At 41.6% G+C, this 18,894-nt stretch overlaps 1 protein-coding gene across 1 annotated transcript in view; it reads left to right on the forward strand.

The window, feature by feature from the left end:
* LOC145355623 (carboxypeptidase A1-like) overlaps nucleotides 1–18,483 on the forward strand; it is a 38,750-nt gene extending 20,267 nt beyond the window's left edge. The window contains exons 5-10 of the mRNA XM_080207867.1: nucleotides 1,348–1,449; nucleotides 3,050–3,160; nucleotides 5,895–5,985; nucleotides 11,298–11,497; nucleotides 13,151–13,235; nucleotides 18,296–18,483. Coding sequence (XP_080063993.1) covers nucleotides 1,348–1,449; nucleotides 3,050–3,160; nucleotides 5,895–5,985; nucleotides 11,298–11,497; nucleotides 13,151–13,235; nucleotides 18,296–18,483 — 777 coding nt within the window. The remainder of the gene's footprint in view (nucleotides 1–1,347; nucleotides 1,450–3,049; nucleotides 3,161–5,894; nucleotides 5,986–11,297; nucleotides 11,498–13,150; nucleotides 13,236–18,295) is intronic.
* The last annotated feature ends 411 nt before the right edge of the window (nucleotides 18,484–18,894 follow it).

Here is an 18,894-nt window from a genome sequence, read left to right on the forward strand (position 1 = left end):
AGATTGGCAGGGAGAATCCCTGTGCAATGTGATCTTCATTCACTGGTGGACTGAGGGATAAAAATTGAACCTAGCTACACCTGTTTTCTACTGTAATTGGGGTCAATAAGGAATTATTTTGGGAACCAACAAAGTTCGCCCAAAGTGCCTCAGGAACAGCCAACCTGACAGTGCATTGGGCCATTTTTTAGCCATCTCTGGTGACCACATAATTGAGGAGCCTCATATCTGATTTTGGTCTCTTTACCAAAACTGGAGTGTGATGAGTGAAGACATGGGGGCCTGTTCCGCTCAGGTTTCTTCAGTGGAAACCATAGTGGGCAGCAAAATGTAAATATTAATAGAGCAAACATCTAAAAAAGGTATTAGAATTAGCACACATCCAAGACATTATAAAGGGAGATTATGTATACAATTACCACTGTGTTTAAAATGGTATAACTTTCAAGAAAAACTCTTATTCCTGAGTGTCCCTTATGCTGTGTAGAAATTATGTGAATCAGTCAATTAGGTTCCACAAGTAACATGCGCTTAAGCATCCATTATTTTTAAAATGTAAATGACCTAAGCAGCCCAAAAACTTTCCAGCCTGTGATTCACTCCAATTGCCTAACTTTTTATGAGTCACACAGACTATTAGTCAGGTCCCAGTGTAGAAATTGTTCCCTTGTGTGTTAGGAATGAAGTCCACCTTAGACCTAATTTGTATGTTAAAAGTTTAATAGTACTCACTGGGATATATAAAGGGGTTATAGGTGGCACTGTGTGTTGGGCGTGTATATGCAGAGTTGAATAAAGTGAGTTTGTGAAGAAGCTGGATTGGCATCATCTTTTATTACTGGACTGCAACTGAGAGGCTTGACATTGTGGAGATTATAGAATTGTGCTGTACAGAAGGAGGCCATTTGGTCCATTGTGACTGTGCTGGCGCTTGGATAGCACTATCCATCAGCCCCATACTCTTTCCTGATAACATTATAATGTCTCCTTTTCAAATATTGACCCAATTCCCTTTTGAAAGTTACTATTCAATCCATTTGCACCACCCTTTAAGGTAGTGTATTCCAGATCACAATAACTCACTCTTCTCTCCAAGTACATTTATTATACTTCAGTTGGACAAAGATTTGATCAGATCCTGTGAGAACATTGCATTCAGTTTCAGCCTCCACACGTTTGTCAATGGCCATAAACTATTTGTGTTCTGACCTACTGATTTAACTATGTAATGCTATTGCATGGTGATCTGATGCTGTATTAATATTTAGTCATGCTGCTTGTTTGCAGTAACACACTTTATCCTTGGCCAACTATTTCTGATCATTTTCTGAACCTGTCCTCCTACAGTTCAGCGCTGGTGGGATTAACCGACCTGCCATCTGGATTAATTTTGGTATCCATGCACGTGAATGGATTAGTCCTGCTACTTCCCTCTGGTTTGCGAATAAGGTAAGGGTTAGCTGAATGTGTTTGGGGGAGTAACGGTAAGGGTTCAGTACTTGTAAATCTAATGGCATTATTCCTTCACCAGTGACTGCAAAACCCAATCCATCATTAGTGGGAAAATGGGATTTTGTGTTCACCTATGCTCTTATTACTTCTCTGACTCCAACAATATCTCATCATTCCTGAGATGGGAGCACCACATATTGGTATCTCCTTAAAATCACTTCCCATTGTCAAGGTGACCATCTTACTAGCTCCAGTGCATTATCATAAATTCTTAAATCCACCCCCCCCCCCACAACATCCACTGTGTTCTTGTCGATAAGACATCTAATGTCAGAACCAAGTCCTGGAGGCCATAAATCAAACTCTTTCATATCTCCTTTACTCGGCCACATAATTAGGAATCCCCTAGGGGAGGCAGTGGCGTAGTGGTATTGGCACTGGGTTGGTAATGCTCTGGGGACCCAGATTCAAATCCCATCAGAATGCAATAAAAAAAATCTGGAATTAAAAGTCTAATGATGGCCATGAAACGATTGCCAATTGTCATAAACAGCCCTGATGAACCCTGAAGGCTCACTGATGCCCTTTAGGGAAGGAAATGGCCTACATGTAACTCCAGATCCATAGCAATTTGATTGACTCTTAAATGGCTTAGCCTAGCTCAGTTCAAGGGTAGTTAGGGATGGGCAACAAATACTGTCCCATAATAAGAACATAAGAACATAAGAAATAGGAGCAGGAGTAGGCCATCCAGCCCCTCGAGCCTGCCCCGCCATTCAATAAGATCATGGCTGATCTGTCGCTGTTCAAATATTAAATATTAAAAATATTAAATATTAAAAAAAACCTTCTAGGCTTGTCCTGGATTCTCGTGCAAATAAAGATTAATCTCCTGCGCATTGCTGGCAGCAAGCCCAGGAGCAATAAAAATAAGCTTTCATTTCCTTTGAAGATTTTTATTTATTAGTTATAAAAAATATAGGAGAAATTTGATTTATTGAAACAAAAGCAAGCTCCAGGAATACATTCAACCAGAATTGGCAAGCTAAACCACAGCACATTATTAGCCTAACCTCAGAAGAACATCCCAACTGAAAAGATATGAACCTTGGCTATACTGATCGGCATGACTGTTTTGGGTGTCATGTTCAAGTTGGGCACCGTGGGGAAGTAAATCAGGCCGCAATTCTCTGATGCTGTACGCTCTGCCACCGCTACCAATGAGAATGGAGAATTTGATGCTCAGCCAATTCTCCGTTCACAGCAGTGGGATTGAAGAATCCCAGCCGTGGGTGAAATCGGTGAATCCCAGCCACAGTCATGTTGTCTCCTTTTGATTATAAGCCACTGGCACTCTGCTGGGAAATGTTGACGTATGTTATCAGGTAAGGGCATGATTAGAGCTGGGGTTTAATATCCTCAGAGCTGGATTACCTGCTGATACTCACACATGAAAAATGGCAATTTGGAAAGGTACAGGAAGAATGGTTTCAGGAGGAGAGGGTGGAAAAGGAAGGGTAAGTCAAATGAGGAAGGAATGGAACATAAGGAAATCATCTAACACTCAGTACAATGGATTCTTTTGCCTCTTACCTAGCTTATCAATGAATATGGCAAGGATACCTCTGTGACTTCACTGCTGAACACGATGGATGTCTACCTAGAGATTGTTACAAACCCCGATGGTTTCAGTTTTACCCACACAAATGTAAGTATAACAAATAAAATAGCAAAAACTGAGGATGTTAAAAACCAGAAGTAAAAACAGAAAATGCTGGAAAAGCTCATCAAGTCAGACAGCACCTGTGGAGAGAAAAACAGAGTTGATATTTGAGTCTTATTTTCTCAACAAAAAGACCTTGGGATTGTCACCCACATGCTCTGATGGCAACAATCTCAAGGTTAGCTAGTGGAACACTTCTTTAACTCTTGTTATGTTCTATCTTCCTGCCTTACCTCTGCTTTAGACAGCGTAAGAGAATTTGCAATCTGGATGTTCAATTTGGTGCATTCCTTATTTTCAACCCCATTTTCTCTCCAACACCAAGAGCATCTTCAACCACCTCTGTAGCATCTTTCATCTTTGACTGTCCCTCAGTCCTTGTTACCTCTAGACAGGACTGCTGCAAAGCCCTCCAGGCCAGCCTCCCACCCTCCATCTTACATAAGCCATTGCTCATCCAAAACTCTACAGGCCTACATTTGCTCTGTCACCTAATGTTTAAAATTCTCATCCTTATGTTGAAATTCCTTCACGGCCTTTCCCTTCTTATCTCTATAACTCGCCAATCGCCTTGGAACAATTTTCTACAATAAAGGCATTAAATAAATGTAATTTCTTGCTGTGTCAGTACAAAGATTTCCAAAGCAGGTATGGCACAGACAACTGCAGAGAAAAGTTTTCTTTGTTTTGTCCAATCTCAGAATGGCACCAATGTGTGTAGTTCCGCTTCCCATGCCAGCTATTCTAAGATCCCTTTGAGAGAATACTGATTTGATGCCACTTTAGCAAAATTAGGACAGTTTTGGGCCTAGGATTTCCCCCTCATTTTGAACCGTACTGCAGTTGTCCTGAACTAACCCTAACCCTAATGGAGAACACCGACAAGCAGTCAATAGGCAAAGCCCAGTTCATGTGTTGTTGTTAGATCAGCAGCTTATTTGTCACTTCCTACTCTCTCTTCTTAGGATCCAGTTACTTGTTGCGCTTGAAGGACTCTCCATCAAATTTCAGTCAAAGTGCAGATGTCCCTGGAGCCTCCCTTTTCAGTTCTCCACATATATACACACTTCAAATAGCGGGGGGGTGGGGGTGGGGGAGGGGGAGGGAGGAGGTGGGGAGGTTATCAATCCAGGCTCCCAGAAATCAGGAGAATCCCCTGATGGTTCAGAAAGAAAAAGGAAGAACTTACATTTCTATTGTACCTTCCAGTAGTGTTGGTAAGTAGTCTCACAAAACCAGGTTAAAGTCCAACAGGTTTATTTGGTAGTACACTCACCTGATGAAGGGGCAGTGCTCCGAAAGCTTGTGCTACCTAATAAACCTGTTGGACTTTAACCCGGTGTTGTGAGACTTCTTACTGTGCCTACCCCTGTCCAATGCCGGTAACTCCACCTCCTGGCTACCACCATTAATGTCCCAAGCATTTTACTTCTAGGCATGTAGTCAGTATTATAATGCAAGAAACATGAGAACAAATCTGCACTCAGGAATCTCCCACTATCAGCACTGTGGTAATGACCTGATTGTCTGGTTTAACAATGTCAATTGAGGAATCAGCAATGACATCATCCTTAAAAAGCATCATAGGATATTCTATGTTTATCTTGAAAGAGCAGACTGGACCTCAATTTAAACACTTTACCCAAAAGGCAGAACTCCTTCAGTATTGCACTACATTGTCAGCTAATAGATTGTTGGAAGATGTTCAATTACAGATGCACAACAAAAAAAAGTTCTTGAATTGCATTAGGAGGAAATAAGTAAAAACCTCAAGTGGTTGCTCTGTTGTGATATAAAGTATTGCTCACACATCAGTTGCAACTCTATGTACATGCAAAAGATATCATGGCCAGGGACTAGGGGCAGGGTGGTCACAGAGACAGAGATAGAGATAGAGATGACGATAGAAGGTACAACAAGGATGATTTTTATTAAGAGCTTCCACTAAATGGAAGTTTGAAAAAGATGGGTTTGGTATTCCTGTAAGGGAGGAGGCAATGATTTAAAGGACATTTTCAAGACTATAAGAACCTATGCAATTGAAAAAAAAACAACTATTCACTGAAGTAGTATTCCGGTCATTGTCACGTTGCTGTGTGTGGGAGTTTGCTACATGTAAATTGAGCTGTCATATTTACTGCATTTCAGTGACCACATTCCAAAAAAGCTCCTCTGGGCATCCTGAGGTCATATAAAGTGTCATATAGATTCAAACCTTTTATTTTGCTTTATCTGAATGCTGATACAGGATCTATAGAGCACAAAAAAGTCAGAGAAACAACATAAAAAGGTGGAAAGAAAGAGTCAGATGGGGAAGTAGCAGGGCTTCTGCAACCCAAAGGTAGCAGAAAGGTGAAATAAATGAGCAAATAAGTGACTGAAGCAAAAAGTAATTTTTATTTTACGGATTGACCAAGCAAGGTAAAGTTCCAAAGTCTATGCCGTGGGACACTAACAAGGGTGAATGCAGTGGGAGAAAGAAATTAAATCTAACAGTCCATTTTGGCACTTGAAGCCTGCAGATTGAAGCAGGGATAAAGACTGAAAGTGGTGAGTAGTTTTTAAAGTTGATTAATTGTATAATCAGACAGTCAAAAGATGAACAAACATAACGAGAGGGAGGATCGATTGTTTCTGAGGCAGATTTGATGGATTTTGAGGTCCATTTGATGAGGACTTTCCTCAGTCCCTAGAATGATTCTGGTTCTTTCTTTTTCAGAACCGCATGTGGCGTAAGACCAGGTCTAGACATGCTGGCACATCATGTGTAGGTGTTGACCCAAACAGAAATTTTGATGCCAATTTTGGAGGTAGGAATACACTGCACGCTGAAGTCAATATGTATTATCAAATTACAAGTCCAATTAAATCCAGGTGTGAAGTCTAATACTTCATCACATCCTTACTACTTTTGCAGGTTTTTAGTGTATTTTAGTTTTAAGAGGTAGTTGGGAGAGTAATGTGGGGCAGAATTTTACACTCCTCCTGAGGTTGGGGGAGTGTAAAATTGAAAACCAAATAGATGGGATTCCCCCCCAGGAACTCACCTGCCCAAACCCAGACACAATTTCACACTTAGCCAGGCAGGGCCTCAGGCAAAAATCACACCCTTTCACTTATTAAGGTCCTTAAGTGTAGACTTAATGGCCAATTAACAGTTTTTTTCCACCCAGCTTCAATTTCTAGGCTGGTATGTGTGGGTAGGATGGGAAAGTGATAAAGAAACTTTTCCTCATCTAGGGCAGGATGGCCTCTCTCTGAAGGCCCCTCACATCTGTGGCAGCCTCTCCTCTGGGATGTTGGAGCCCCAGGACTTCCTCCTCCATGGTCTACCCCTCCCTGATGCCTTGATCGGGGTGGGGCAGGCCATGGAAGCCTACCTCATGATGCCTGAAGGCATCTGCTAGCCTCCCACCCCGGGACTAACCTTTCCAATAGTCCTGGGATTTATTTCCAGATGCATTGTTGCAATACCGCCTCTAGCCATGCAGCGCTGTGCCTGGCCATGCTGGCAAGCTATCAGCTAATCTGATTGGCTGACAGCTCTCATGGGTAGGCTTCCTTCCAAGGATGATGGAAGTCCTGCCCACTGCCAGTCAACACTGAGGTAAGTGTTAAATGGCAGTGGGAGTTTGAAAGTCAGGGTCAACTCTGTGGATGGTTAGTGCCAATCACTCACAATCCTTACGGTTCTACTAAGGATATAAAATGAGTTATGCTCAACCTGCTACACCTCATTATAAATTAATTCATGCTGCAGAAATCCAGCACCAGGACTGTAAGCATCCAGTCACAATCCTCAAATTGCAGGAAGGGAAATGGTGGTATATATAAGGCCATTCTTGCTAAGGGTTAGCCAAATTCAGCCAGGTGATTTACTGGCTGAAATCATTATTTCCATTAACTAACAGGAGAGGCTGGTTACCATAAATGTAAATGAATCAATACCTGGGAGTGAATTACATACTGGAATCTAATCAAGGAATTCAATAAGGAATACCCAGGATTTACAGACTTGGAAATAATTGAGGACTTTAGTAGAACGATGAAGTATGAGGAGGAACAGAAAGCAGAGCTGACTCATGGCTTATCAATACATTATCAATACATAAAGCCAGCACAACACCAGGCCATGAGGTAGAGAGCAGATGTCTGGTACCAGGTGGCACAGCTCCAGGGACATAGGTTCGATTCCCAGCTTGGGTGACTGTCTGTGTGGAGTCTGCATGTTCTCCCTGTGTCTTGTGGGTTTCCTCTGGGTGCTCCAGTTTCCTCCCATGGTCCAAAGATGTGTGAGTTAGGTGCATTAGCTATGTAAATTGCCCCTTAGTGTCCCGGGATACATAGGTTAGAGGGATTGGCAAGTTGGATGTGTCAAGTTAGGGGGATAGGGTCTGGGTGGGATTATTGTTGGTGCAGACACAATGGGCCAAATGGCCACCTTCTGCACTGTAGGGTTTCTATGGTTTCCACCAAGTTACTACCCATCTTCATTTAAATGATCTAGAACAGTCCCTCACCCCAAATCAAAGCAAGAGTCAGGAAGAAAGGGGCAAAAGTTGTGTTGGCATACTCTCCATCAATGACCTAACAAAACAGTCCTAGGTATTGTTAAGATATGGATCGGAAACCCCAAAGTATGTTATGAAGCTCAACTGGACTTCAACAGTTTATCTATTTTGGCATTAGACTGAGGGTAAGGGGGGGAATTCTCTAATCCCATCTGCCATGGGAATTGTAATGGATGAGGGGGTGGACCATACAAAAATCCATTGACCTTGGGTGGGATTTTCTGGTTTGGGGCAAGCGCAGCTGGAAAATCCCACCAAGATGTTTCACTTCAGATGTGATTCTAGTTTCGCACTGGGAAGCTTTTATCAAAACAAACTTTATTTAACAATACAGTTTAACCATAATGAATGTATTAGCTTAATTTTACCAACTGAAACACTTAAACATGACAAGATTCTTAACTACTAATCTATCTCTATTAGTTCCAATTCAAACTATATTTCTCTTATAGACTTAAACTCCTCTTCAAAATTATTTAGCACCACACAGGCTTATGTGCTTGTGCTTGAGTTGCCAGTTCTTGAGCCTCTAGAACACCTCTGGGGGGAGAGAGAGAGAGAGAGAGAGAGAGACAGTTTTCCTTAGATTAAAACAAACACATCCTTAGCTAAAATAAATCAGCCTGCATTCTCAGCATGTGAGCTGCCTGGTGCCCAGACAACTCGGCACCATGTAAAGCAGAGTTGAATTTTAAACACACCCCACACAAGAAACATGATATGAATATATTTCTTAAAGGCGGATATCATCAGAATATAGAGAGTTAGTGCTGTGCAAGGGGCTTTGGCTGCTGAAGCCAACACTGGGTGGGAGAGGTAAGTCAAGGGCTTGGAACCTTGGACTGGAGAATAGCACCACCCATAGAATGATGTATAGAATCGCATGGTAAGAGACCCTGAGAGAACAGTCTAGAAACGGAACTTTGTAAGCAAGTAGCTGACCCGCAGTGAAACACCTCCATGCCTGACCATACCCTGGATCTGTGAATAGTTGTAGACTGGCACTTAGTGTTTTATGTTTAAATATACAAGTCTCAAGACCTTGTCAGTGAAAAACACCTAAGAAAATCTGTAATAAAATATAGAGCAGCAGCAAAGAGTGCCCCATGCTTACAACAGCAGGAGGGCAGATAAGAGTCAAGGAGTCAGATATAAGTCAGGCTGGATAAGGACAGCAGATATAGGTATGTGAAGAGAAAAAGATCCACAAAAATGAATGTAGACCCAGCTGTGAGGAGGATGAAGAGATGCTTCAGCATGATTTGGACAGGCTGTGTGGGCATATGCATGGCAGATGCAGTATAATGTGGATAAATATGCAGTTATCCACTTTGGTAGCAATAATAGGAAGACAGAGTATTACTTGAGTGGGTGTAAATTGAGAGAGGCGGACACTCAGCCAGACTTTGTTGTCCTTGTATATTAGTTGATCAATGCAAGCATGCAGGTACAGCAGGCAGTAAAGGCACCAAATGTAACTGGTTTGATTAGTAAGTTCGCAAAGGACACAAAGATTGGTGGATTTGCAGATAGTGGTGAGGATTATCAGTCAAGGGCATAGTCACCATGACAGGCTAGGTCATGCCAGGACCTGGCAGATGGAGTATAACGTCAGCAAATATGAGGTAATCCACTTTGGTAGAAATAATAGGAGGAGGGATTATTATTTAAAGGGTGAAAAGCTGCAGCATGCTACGGTGCAAAGGGACCTGGGGGTCTTTGTGCACAAATCACAAAAACCCAGTCTGCAGGTGCAGCAGGTGATCAAGAAGGCAAATGGAATGTTGGCCTTTATAGCGAGGGGGATAGAATATAAAAGCAGGGAGGTCTTGCTGCAACTGTACAAGGCCGCAACTGGAGTACTGTGTGCAGTTTTGGTGCCCGCATTTGCAGCAGGATATATTGGCCTTGGAGGGAGTACAGAGAAGGTTCACCAGGCTGATACCAGAGATGAGGGGGTTAGCTTATGAGGAGAGATTAAATAGACTGGGCCTGTTCTCGTTGGAGTTTAGAAGGCTGAGGGGGGATCTTGTAGAGACTTACAAGATAATGAAGGGGCTAGATAGGGTAGAGGTAGGGAAATTCTTTCCACATAGAAAGGAAACCAGAACTAGAGGGCACAGCCTCAAAATAAGGAGGGGGGGTGCAGTTTAGAACAGAGTTGAGGAGGAACTTCTTCACTCAAAGGGTGGTGAATCTCTGGAATTCTCTGCCCATTAAAGTGGTGGAGGCTACCTCGTTGAATATATTTAAGTCACGCATAGTTAGGTTTCTGATAGACAAGAGAATTAAGGGTTATGGGGAAAAAGCAGGAAAGTGGAAATGATCCACTTCAGATCAGCCATGATCTTATTGAATGGCGGGGCAGGCTCGAAGGGCTCGATGGCCTTCTCCTGCTCCTATTTCGTATTATGTTCGTATGTTCGTATATCTGTAACCGAGTGTGTTGTGTCACTATGCTAGAGGATTGTGGATGTTCCATTGTTGAATAAGCTTAAGGCTGGGATAAACAGATATTTGGCCTCTCGGGGAATTAAGGAATTGTGGGGAGTGGGCAGGAAAATGGAGTTGATGTCCAAGATTAGCTATGGTGTAAAGGGCGGTGTGGTATATGCCTGCTCCTATTTCCTTCCTTAAAGGATATTAGTATGAGCCAGATAGATTTTTATGATAATCAATGATAGTTTCATGGTCACCATTACTGAGACTTACTTTCAATTCCAGATTTTATTAATTTACTTTGAATTTCACCGTTTCCAGTGGTGGGGTTTGAACCTGTGTCCCCAGAGCATTAGCCTGGGCTTCTGGGTTATAAATTCAGTGATATTACCATTTACCAGTATCTGTCTATCCACCTTATTAAATTCCTTCACTGTGTTAAAGATTTCTATTTGCTCCTTAATCTGTAGAACTCAAGGGAATACAAGACAGGTTTGTCCAAATCTGCCCTGATAATTTAACTCGTTAAGTTCATTGTTGCAAATGTGGCATAGCATCCTTTTCCTCCTCGCCAAGGCCAATATATCCTTCCTGAGACTCAAAACTGAACACAACACTTTAGAAGGAGGAATTTCTGGATTTGATTCCAGGTGTACTGGACTACCTAAGTGCAGGAAGTATGAAAAGCCAGCCAAGTCAGAACACAATCCCACAACGTCACCATCTCCCCTTAAAGGGAAAATGAAGATTGGCTTCACTTTTAGTCACAAACATTCTAATTACAACTATTTTTAAAGAAAATAAAATGGCAAAAGGCCAAAGTCAATAATGATGGGAGACTTTTTGAGGAAGTTGTTTCTCATTCTCTCAGTTGGGGTGCTGGATTGCATGGTGAAGTGAGCACTGGGGAAATCAGGCAAGTGGGAAGCATGTCTGTAAAAGATCCCACCTGAATCTTATTCACTCATGTGGAGAAAATGTGATGGTTCCTTTGCAGAGGTATGTGTTCTGACATGCTTGCCCAGCCAGTGATGCCCACATCCCCTGAACAAGTAACAAAAATGCATTAAGCCATCAATCATCACATCCTATTTGTTGTTTTTGATTAACAGGACCCGGTGCCAGTGGCAATCCTTGTTCATCAACTTACTATGGACCTTATGTCAATTCTGAGAAGGAAGTCAAAGCCATAGTTGACTTTGTCAAAAATCATGGAAATTTTAAAGTCTTCATTGATGTTCACAGCTATTCCCAACTCTTAATGTTTCCTTATGGTTACACTGCAACTAAACCAAAGGATTATGATGAGCTGGTAAGTCTTGGTTTGGTCTGCAGCAGCATCAGGGGTAGCAGGAACAACTGTTCCCAACAGCAGAAAACAGTTTGGATCAATATTCTTAAATCCCAGTTTTACTGGTGTGCCATTTTAAAGTAAACAAGACCAGTTCAGGCCAGTATTCTTATATCCTAGTTTTGTTGGTGTTCTATTTTAAGGTATACAAGACCAGTTTGGATCAGCATTCTTATATCCCACTTTTACTAATGTGCTATTAAAGTATACAAGACCAGATTGACAAATTTTCCAATTTTACCTGCTTTTCTCTTTTTGGTTGGTCAACTACCCATTGATCTCAAGTCTTCCATCAACTTGCTGTTCCATCTGCCTCCTGGCTGGGTTGTGGGATGTTGACATTTGGTCCCTTTCTCACTTTCTAACTGAAGACAAGATGCATGGTAGAGTTATCCTCAGTCCCATACAACAAGTGAGAAGTTCCATTAGGGCAATTCACAGAACTAGACAGACAAGATTAATTGTAAAAGAATGATAACATGAATTCAGAGTGGTTAACATACTCAAAGATTTATTTTGAATACATTTCTAAAGTGAAGAGGGACACACGTGGGGACCACATTCAGAAAGTGTTGACAAAGCTGTACAATATAAATTAATGAGGAATGTACAGGAGCGGAGATTAGGAAATAAATATTGTGCTGAATAATTGGCTTAAAATGAGGAACATGGGTGGTCATCTTTCTTACAATGATGCTTTAGAAAATAGTTGTTAGCAAATTCTTCAAGTTTGCAAGTGGTACAAATGTAAGAAGAATAAATAATGAGAATTAAAGTAATCAGATTCAAACAAACAAGCATTGGACCAACAGGTGACAGATTTCAATGTGGGTAAGTGAGGGGAAACTAACAAAAGAAGTAACATGTAATTAAATGTTAATCAGGGGAAGAGATTCAGTGGTCGTTACATTTATAGTTGGAATTTTCTTAAAAATTGTGATCAAAATATGACTTTCAGCTAATTTTACAATACAAACCTATAGACAAGGAGCAGGAATGGACTATTCGGCCTCTTGCGCCTACTCAGGGGTTTAATGAGATCATGGCCAATCAGATTGCACCCCCACCACCCAACCCGCCAATCCACATCTCATCTAAAGCCTCATCACCGTCTAGTTTACCAAGAATCTACCCACCTCCTCCCGAAAATATTCAAAGACTTTGCTTCCACTGCCTTTACAGGAAAAGAATTTCAAAGACTCTCAACAATCTTGAGAATTTATTTTTTCACATCTCCGTTTTAAATGGACAGTCCTTGAATGTACAGAGACCAGGAGCGGTCACACTAACCAGATTGCCATTGAAGGGATACAGAAAGAATTAACAGAAGTTTCAAGTTTGGGGAGAGGTTGAGAATGCTTAGTTATTTTTTTCAAAAAAGAGATTTCAAAGTTATATTAAAATTTCATCTGTGTAAACTATGGTGATGGCATCAGGGGACACAAATTAGGAGTTGGTTAGATTAAGCCTTTCCCATCCAAGTGGAATAGATGCAGTGAGAAGGTGGCGAACTGCAATTGACCCCGAAAAGGAATATGCTTACTGGCTTTCTCTGCTCTTAAAAATGATCATGTCCTTATGTTTTTATCTAGTTTTACTGCCCTTTTCTTGCAGATGGAAATCAGCAAGAAGTCCGTTACTTCTCTGGCATCAATACATGGAACCAAGTACAGATATGGACCTATCCTCACCACCATCTGTAAGTCTTTACTCACAGTGAAGAACAATGCAATTACATTCAAAGAGATTTTGAACCCATTATAAACCTTGTACTGCATTTCTTTATTAATGTTTGATTCTGATCGTGTACATGACTATGAATCTCAAGGCTTGGCTAGGTACCTGGTGAAAAGTTAGATGTACTAAGGAGATATAGAGAATAATATTTCTTTGATGCTGGGGGTCAGTCAACGTGGTCTTTCCTGCTCCTTCATACTACTCCAAAATAGCATTCAAAATAAGATATTGTCTTATGGTCCCGAATAGTTTATCATAAAGTTCAGTGGGACATGATTGCTGTTATAAATAGCATTTATGGCATACAGTAAGAGTAATTCTTGTCAAACCAGTCTTAATGTTTCCTGGCCTTGTAGCAAATGATTTCTGCACAGCTTGAGACGGTGGCTGTCTTCAGCTCATTCCAGTTTTCCTCCACTCTATTAGAATGAACGCTTTGGAGATTTTGGTAAAGACATTGTTAGAAATTTGCTAGCGTGCTTGGATCTTGGAACTGCTCAACGTTTGTTCTGAGCTGTTTTTTCATTTTCCACTGCTTTTGGTGGAGTTTGATGGATATAGAGGAACGGATGAGCCAATGGTCTGTCCAACAGTCATCTGCATTGGTCATCGCATTGGTGATGAGGGAATCCTTTTAGTCTCGGAATTGGATGCTGATGTAGTTGATCATGTATCAGTGCTTTGATTGTGAGGTTTCCAGGAAGCTTTTTTAGCAGAACACTGTTAGTGATGCTGGTGTTCCGCACATTTGGGAACAGGAAAATCCCATTGAAGTTGCAATTTCCAACTCTTTCCTTTCCAAGAGTTCTTTTCAAGAGTTGGGAGTCCTTTCCAACACCGGCATTGATGTCCCCAAGGAGGATAAATTATCTTCCTTTGGAATATTGAAGACTGTGGTATCCAGGGCGGAGTGTGGACATCTTCTTTGGAGTTGTCATTAGCATCAAGGGTTGGGGCATAGGCACTCATGAATGTTGCCTGCTGGTTCTTGGCAAGCTGTTAAGGGAAGGTCATGAAGTGCTCTTTGATGCCTGCAAGGAACTCCAGGAGTCAGTTGTTGAATTCATTCTTGATGGTGAGTTTAATTCCATGTGTCCTGGGCTGATCCTCAGGTCGTCCTTGCCAGAAGAAGGTGTAACCACCGCCTTCTTCCTCAGCTGTCCTTTACCTGTCCTTTGAGTATCTCGCAAGACAGCAATGTCAGTGCCTGAGTTCACAGTCGACAAGGGCGGTTCTCCATTCGGGTCGATTGATTTGCTCATTATCCACGAGGGTTCATACATTCCAGGTCCTGAAATGGAGTTTCACTTTGCTTTTCTGACTGCGGGTAGATGAGCCCTCTGGATGCAGTTTTCCAGCAAAGTTGCAGACAGGACTATTTTTAGGGCACCTTTTCGACCTTTCCCCATGCGGGGTGAACAGAATGGATCCTAAAGAGAGCTGCTCGGTCATGAAGAAAGTTGCAAAACTCTATCCTGTCCTTATTCCAATAAGGTCTGCATGATGGCACTGAGGTTAGCCCTGCTGCCTCACAAAGCCAGGGACCCAGGTTCGATTCCTGGCTTGGGTCACTGTCAGTGTGGATTTTGCACATTCTCCCCGTGTCTGTGTGGGTTTCTCCGGGTGCTCTGGTTTCCTCCCACAGTTTGGGAGATGTGCTGGTTAGGTGTATTGACCCGAACAGATGCCAGACTGTGACGACTAGGGGAATTTCACAGTTACTTCACTGCAGTGTTAATGTAAGCCTTAGCTGTGACTAATAAATAAATAAGCTTAAACTTATTCCAAGAATGTGATGACTGAATCAAACTTCACTGCTTATGTGCAGCGAGAGCTAAATCTTTCAGATTTCACAGTATTGACCCCCAATACCTTTCACCAATCACTGCAGGGCTTGTTCTTGTGTGGGGGTGCGTTGGCTCCCTGTCGGTAGACATCTTGTGCAGGATATCTAATGTGAGAATGCTGGTGCACATCAGCAGACACACGGTCCTTGACAGAGGGTAGGTCCAGTTCCAGGGGCAACAGAACCTCTGACTGGGGACCTCACCCACTACTGCAGCCTTCATCCGCCATTATAGCCAATGATACCACGAGTATCCTCTGTCTGATCTATCATTGAGGACTTGTTTTGGATTGCGCTTTATCTGGTTCCTTCCCTCTGACCTTACTATCATGGCTGTCCCTGCCAGTAGTTTAAGACTCCAGATGGCACCATTCTGCCGCTCCACCACATCAAAGTGGCATTCCATGGAAAAGCCTAATAAAAATATTCATTCGTCAAATGGATGACAAATGTTTAGGATGCTCAACAAGAAACAAGAGTGAAGTCAAAGATAAGCGAATTTTTAAAAAATCATAAATTCGTAAGATATGAGCAGAATTAGGCCATTCGATCATAGCTGATATGTTCCTCACCCCCATTTTCCTGCCTTCTCCCCACTAACCCTTCAACCATTACCAATTAAAATCTGTCTAACTCCTCCTTAAATTTACTCTGTCCCAGCATCCACCGTACTTTGAGTAGTGAATTCCACAGATTCACAACCCTTTGGGAGAAGTAGTTTCCCCTCAACTCTGTTTTAAATTTGATACCCCTTATCCTAAGACTATGACCTCTTGTCCTAGAATGCCCCACCAGCAGAAGCATCTGCTCCACATCTACTTTATCTACACCTTTTATCATCTTGAATACCTCCATTTGACCTCCCCTCATTATTCTGAATTCCAGAGAGCATAGGCCTATCTTTGTTTCCTGCTTCCAGTACACAATAAGGTCATGACAGCGTCTTGCTAAGTTTACTCAAGCACCACACGTCAACCTGGCCATACAGGCAACAGGGCCAGTTGTAGGTTTCTGGATAGTGGTTAGTTGGAAACACTAGCTCATCCTCTTCAGACATAACACCTCTTCCTCATGTTCTTCCCTTGCTCTTCTCACTATCAGTGACCTTAAGTTTTGCTTTGCATGTAACCAGTGTTATAGGTGTACAAGTTATGCTTTCACTATCTTTTGTGAAGCAACTTTTTGAAATTTCCAGGCCCTAAAATGTCCTCTGACTGCCAGAAATTTGACAGTCAATTTTCCAATATATCTTTATGAAAATGTAAAAATAAGCAACAGACTCGAGAGGTGATGTAATGTCACCATTGTGTCAACCATCAAGTCAGTACCCTCATATTTTACCAATGCAGATGTTAGAATATCACAATCCATTTTACCATTTCTGCTTTTTATACTTAAAAAATACAGCTCTTGATGGCAGTATATACTCTGTGATTCTTTTTTATAATTCCAGGCAGGTACAAGTATCATCTGAAACTTGAATTAAAGACAGTCATTAAGTGATAGTTGTTTGTGTTGCTTTTCTTTGAGGCCATCAAAATCCTCTATATTTTTCCTGTCAATTATCATATACAAGTCATGCAGGACCATCAGCTTTGCATAATCCAAAGGGTAGGTAAACAAAATTCTCCCAGATGAGGCTGCATTATAACTGAAATGGATTATTGTCAGGCTAAACAAAGAGGCAATAATACTTCCCACTGAGAAATTGGAATAAATCTGGCAAAGGAATCAATAGAAGCAATTGGTACTGATTGATCCTACCCTCAGGGTGGGAGAAAACTCCTTAATGCCCAGGTCTGAATGAATAGTTTTTGATACTAATGAACTAATAACTTTAGTTCATTAGTGGAGTGGCATGGTGGCACAATGATTAGCACTGCTGCCTCACAGCGCCAGACACCCGGCTTTGATTCTTGCTTGGGTCACTGTCTGCGTGGAGTCTGCACATTCTCCCCAAATCTGCATGGGTTTCCTCTGGGTCCTCCGGTTTTCTCTCACAGTCCAAAAGATGTGCTGGTTAGGTGCATTGGTTATGCCAAATTCTCCCTCGGTGTATCTGAACAAGTGCCGGACTAGGGGCTTTTCACAGTAACTTCATTGCAGTGTTAACTCAAGCCTACTTGTGACACTAATAAATAAACTTTAAACATTAGACAAGTGGACAGAAATAGACCTTCAGTAAACTTAACACTTTCATCAATTTGACTGGAAGAATCCTTTTTTATCCTTTTAATAAAATTGAAAGAAACAGATACAGCATCTTCATTATTAAATTAAGTTAACTGTCTCACAATTAAAGTTTCAGATATGCAATCATTTATGTTGCTGACTTCAAGACCTTTTCTAAGGCAATAATGTTCTCCTGGCAGCTAGTTAGGTTAAAGTCCTGGTGTTGTAGTCGGTGTGAGACTACTTACTATACCCACCCCAGTCCAACACCAGCATTGCCACATCATGACAACTAGTGGGGCCAAATTATAGACATTAACCCATAGAGGGAAAGGATTATAAGGACAAGAAAGCCACTCTCCTTTTCTTACAGCTTTGTTGTCAGGCAAGGGTAGGTGTTTAGTCGCCTGCATCCAGTGCTTTTCTTATTTAACAATATCAGCTAGGGCTGCATTCTCCCACCGATTCCACACAAACCTGCTCTTTCCCAGATCTCCTCCACCCACCACCAGCTTTGGGGAAACATTAGGCCAGATTATTTATTTAAAGTTTATTTATTAGTGTCACAAGTGGGCTTATATTAACACTGCAATGAAGTGACTGTGAAAATCCCCTAGTGGCCACAGTCCAACGCCTGTTCAGGTACACTGAGGGAGAATTTAATATGGCCGTTGCACTGAACCAGCACATCTTTTGGACTGTGGGAGGAAACCAGAGCACGTGGAGGAAATCCATACAGACATGGGGAGAACATGCAGACTCCGCACAATTTCCAAGCCAGGACCCGAACTTGGGTCCCTGACACTGCGAGGGGCTATGCTAACCACTATGCCAATACTGTCCATACATATATGATTGCCAGTTCAGTATTGAGTATTCAAAGTTCAAATCCAAATCCAACAGCCAAAGGCATAGCAAATCACAGTGTAAAAAGTGAGTTGTGTTGGAACAGTGGACAATTGTACAATATTTAATTGTCTATATTTATTTCTTTCTACTGTTAGATCAAAGCAGCGGTTCATCTATTGACTGGGCTTATGACCAAGGCATCAAGTATGCTTTCTGCTTTGAACTGCGTGACACTGGTCGCTATGGCTTCATTCTACCAGCCAATCAGATTATTCCAACAGCTGAGGAAACCTACATGGGTTTGATGGAAATTTTAAATCATGCCAGACAGAATCCCTATTAAAATAAATTTAAAGCTGGCTGCAATTCTGAGTTAAAGGTGTCTTTCATCAGAACTGACTTTTTTTTGTTAAAAGTATAGTTTCTTGCTAATAAAAGGTCCAGAATGTATCTATTTTTGTGTGTATTATGACAACCACACCATATCCATTCATGAGAAACAGCAAACGCTTTATTCTGTATAATCAACTCAAGATTCCTAATTTCAAAGTCATTTTATTCCTTCAAGTTGGGTCATAAACCATGTCTTGTGTATGTATCCTTTGTGTAATGAAGCCACCATGGGACCTTTGACAACACATTGGGTATTTTTGCTGCCACTTACCTCTGATCTAATTTCGGATATAGTGTAGACGTCTTGGAATGGGCCTCACCACCATTAAGCACAGTGTGTGAAATGACATTGCAGAGCTCA

This window comes from Carcharhinus amblyrhynchos, chromosome 19 (genome assembly GCF_965287045.1).
Source record: "Carcharhinus amblyrhynchos chromosome 19, sCarAmb.v2.hapA, whole genome shotgun sequence".
NCBI lineage: Eukaryota > Metazoa > Chordata > Chondrichthyes > Carcharhiniformes > Carcharhinidae > Carcharhinus > Carcharhinus amblyrhynchos.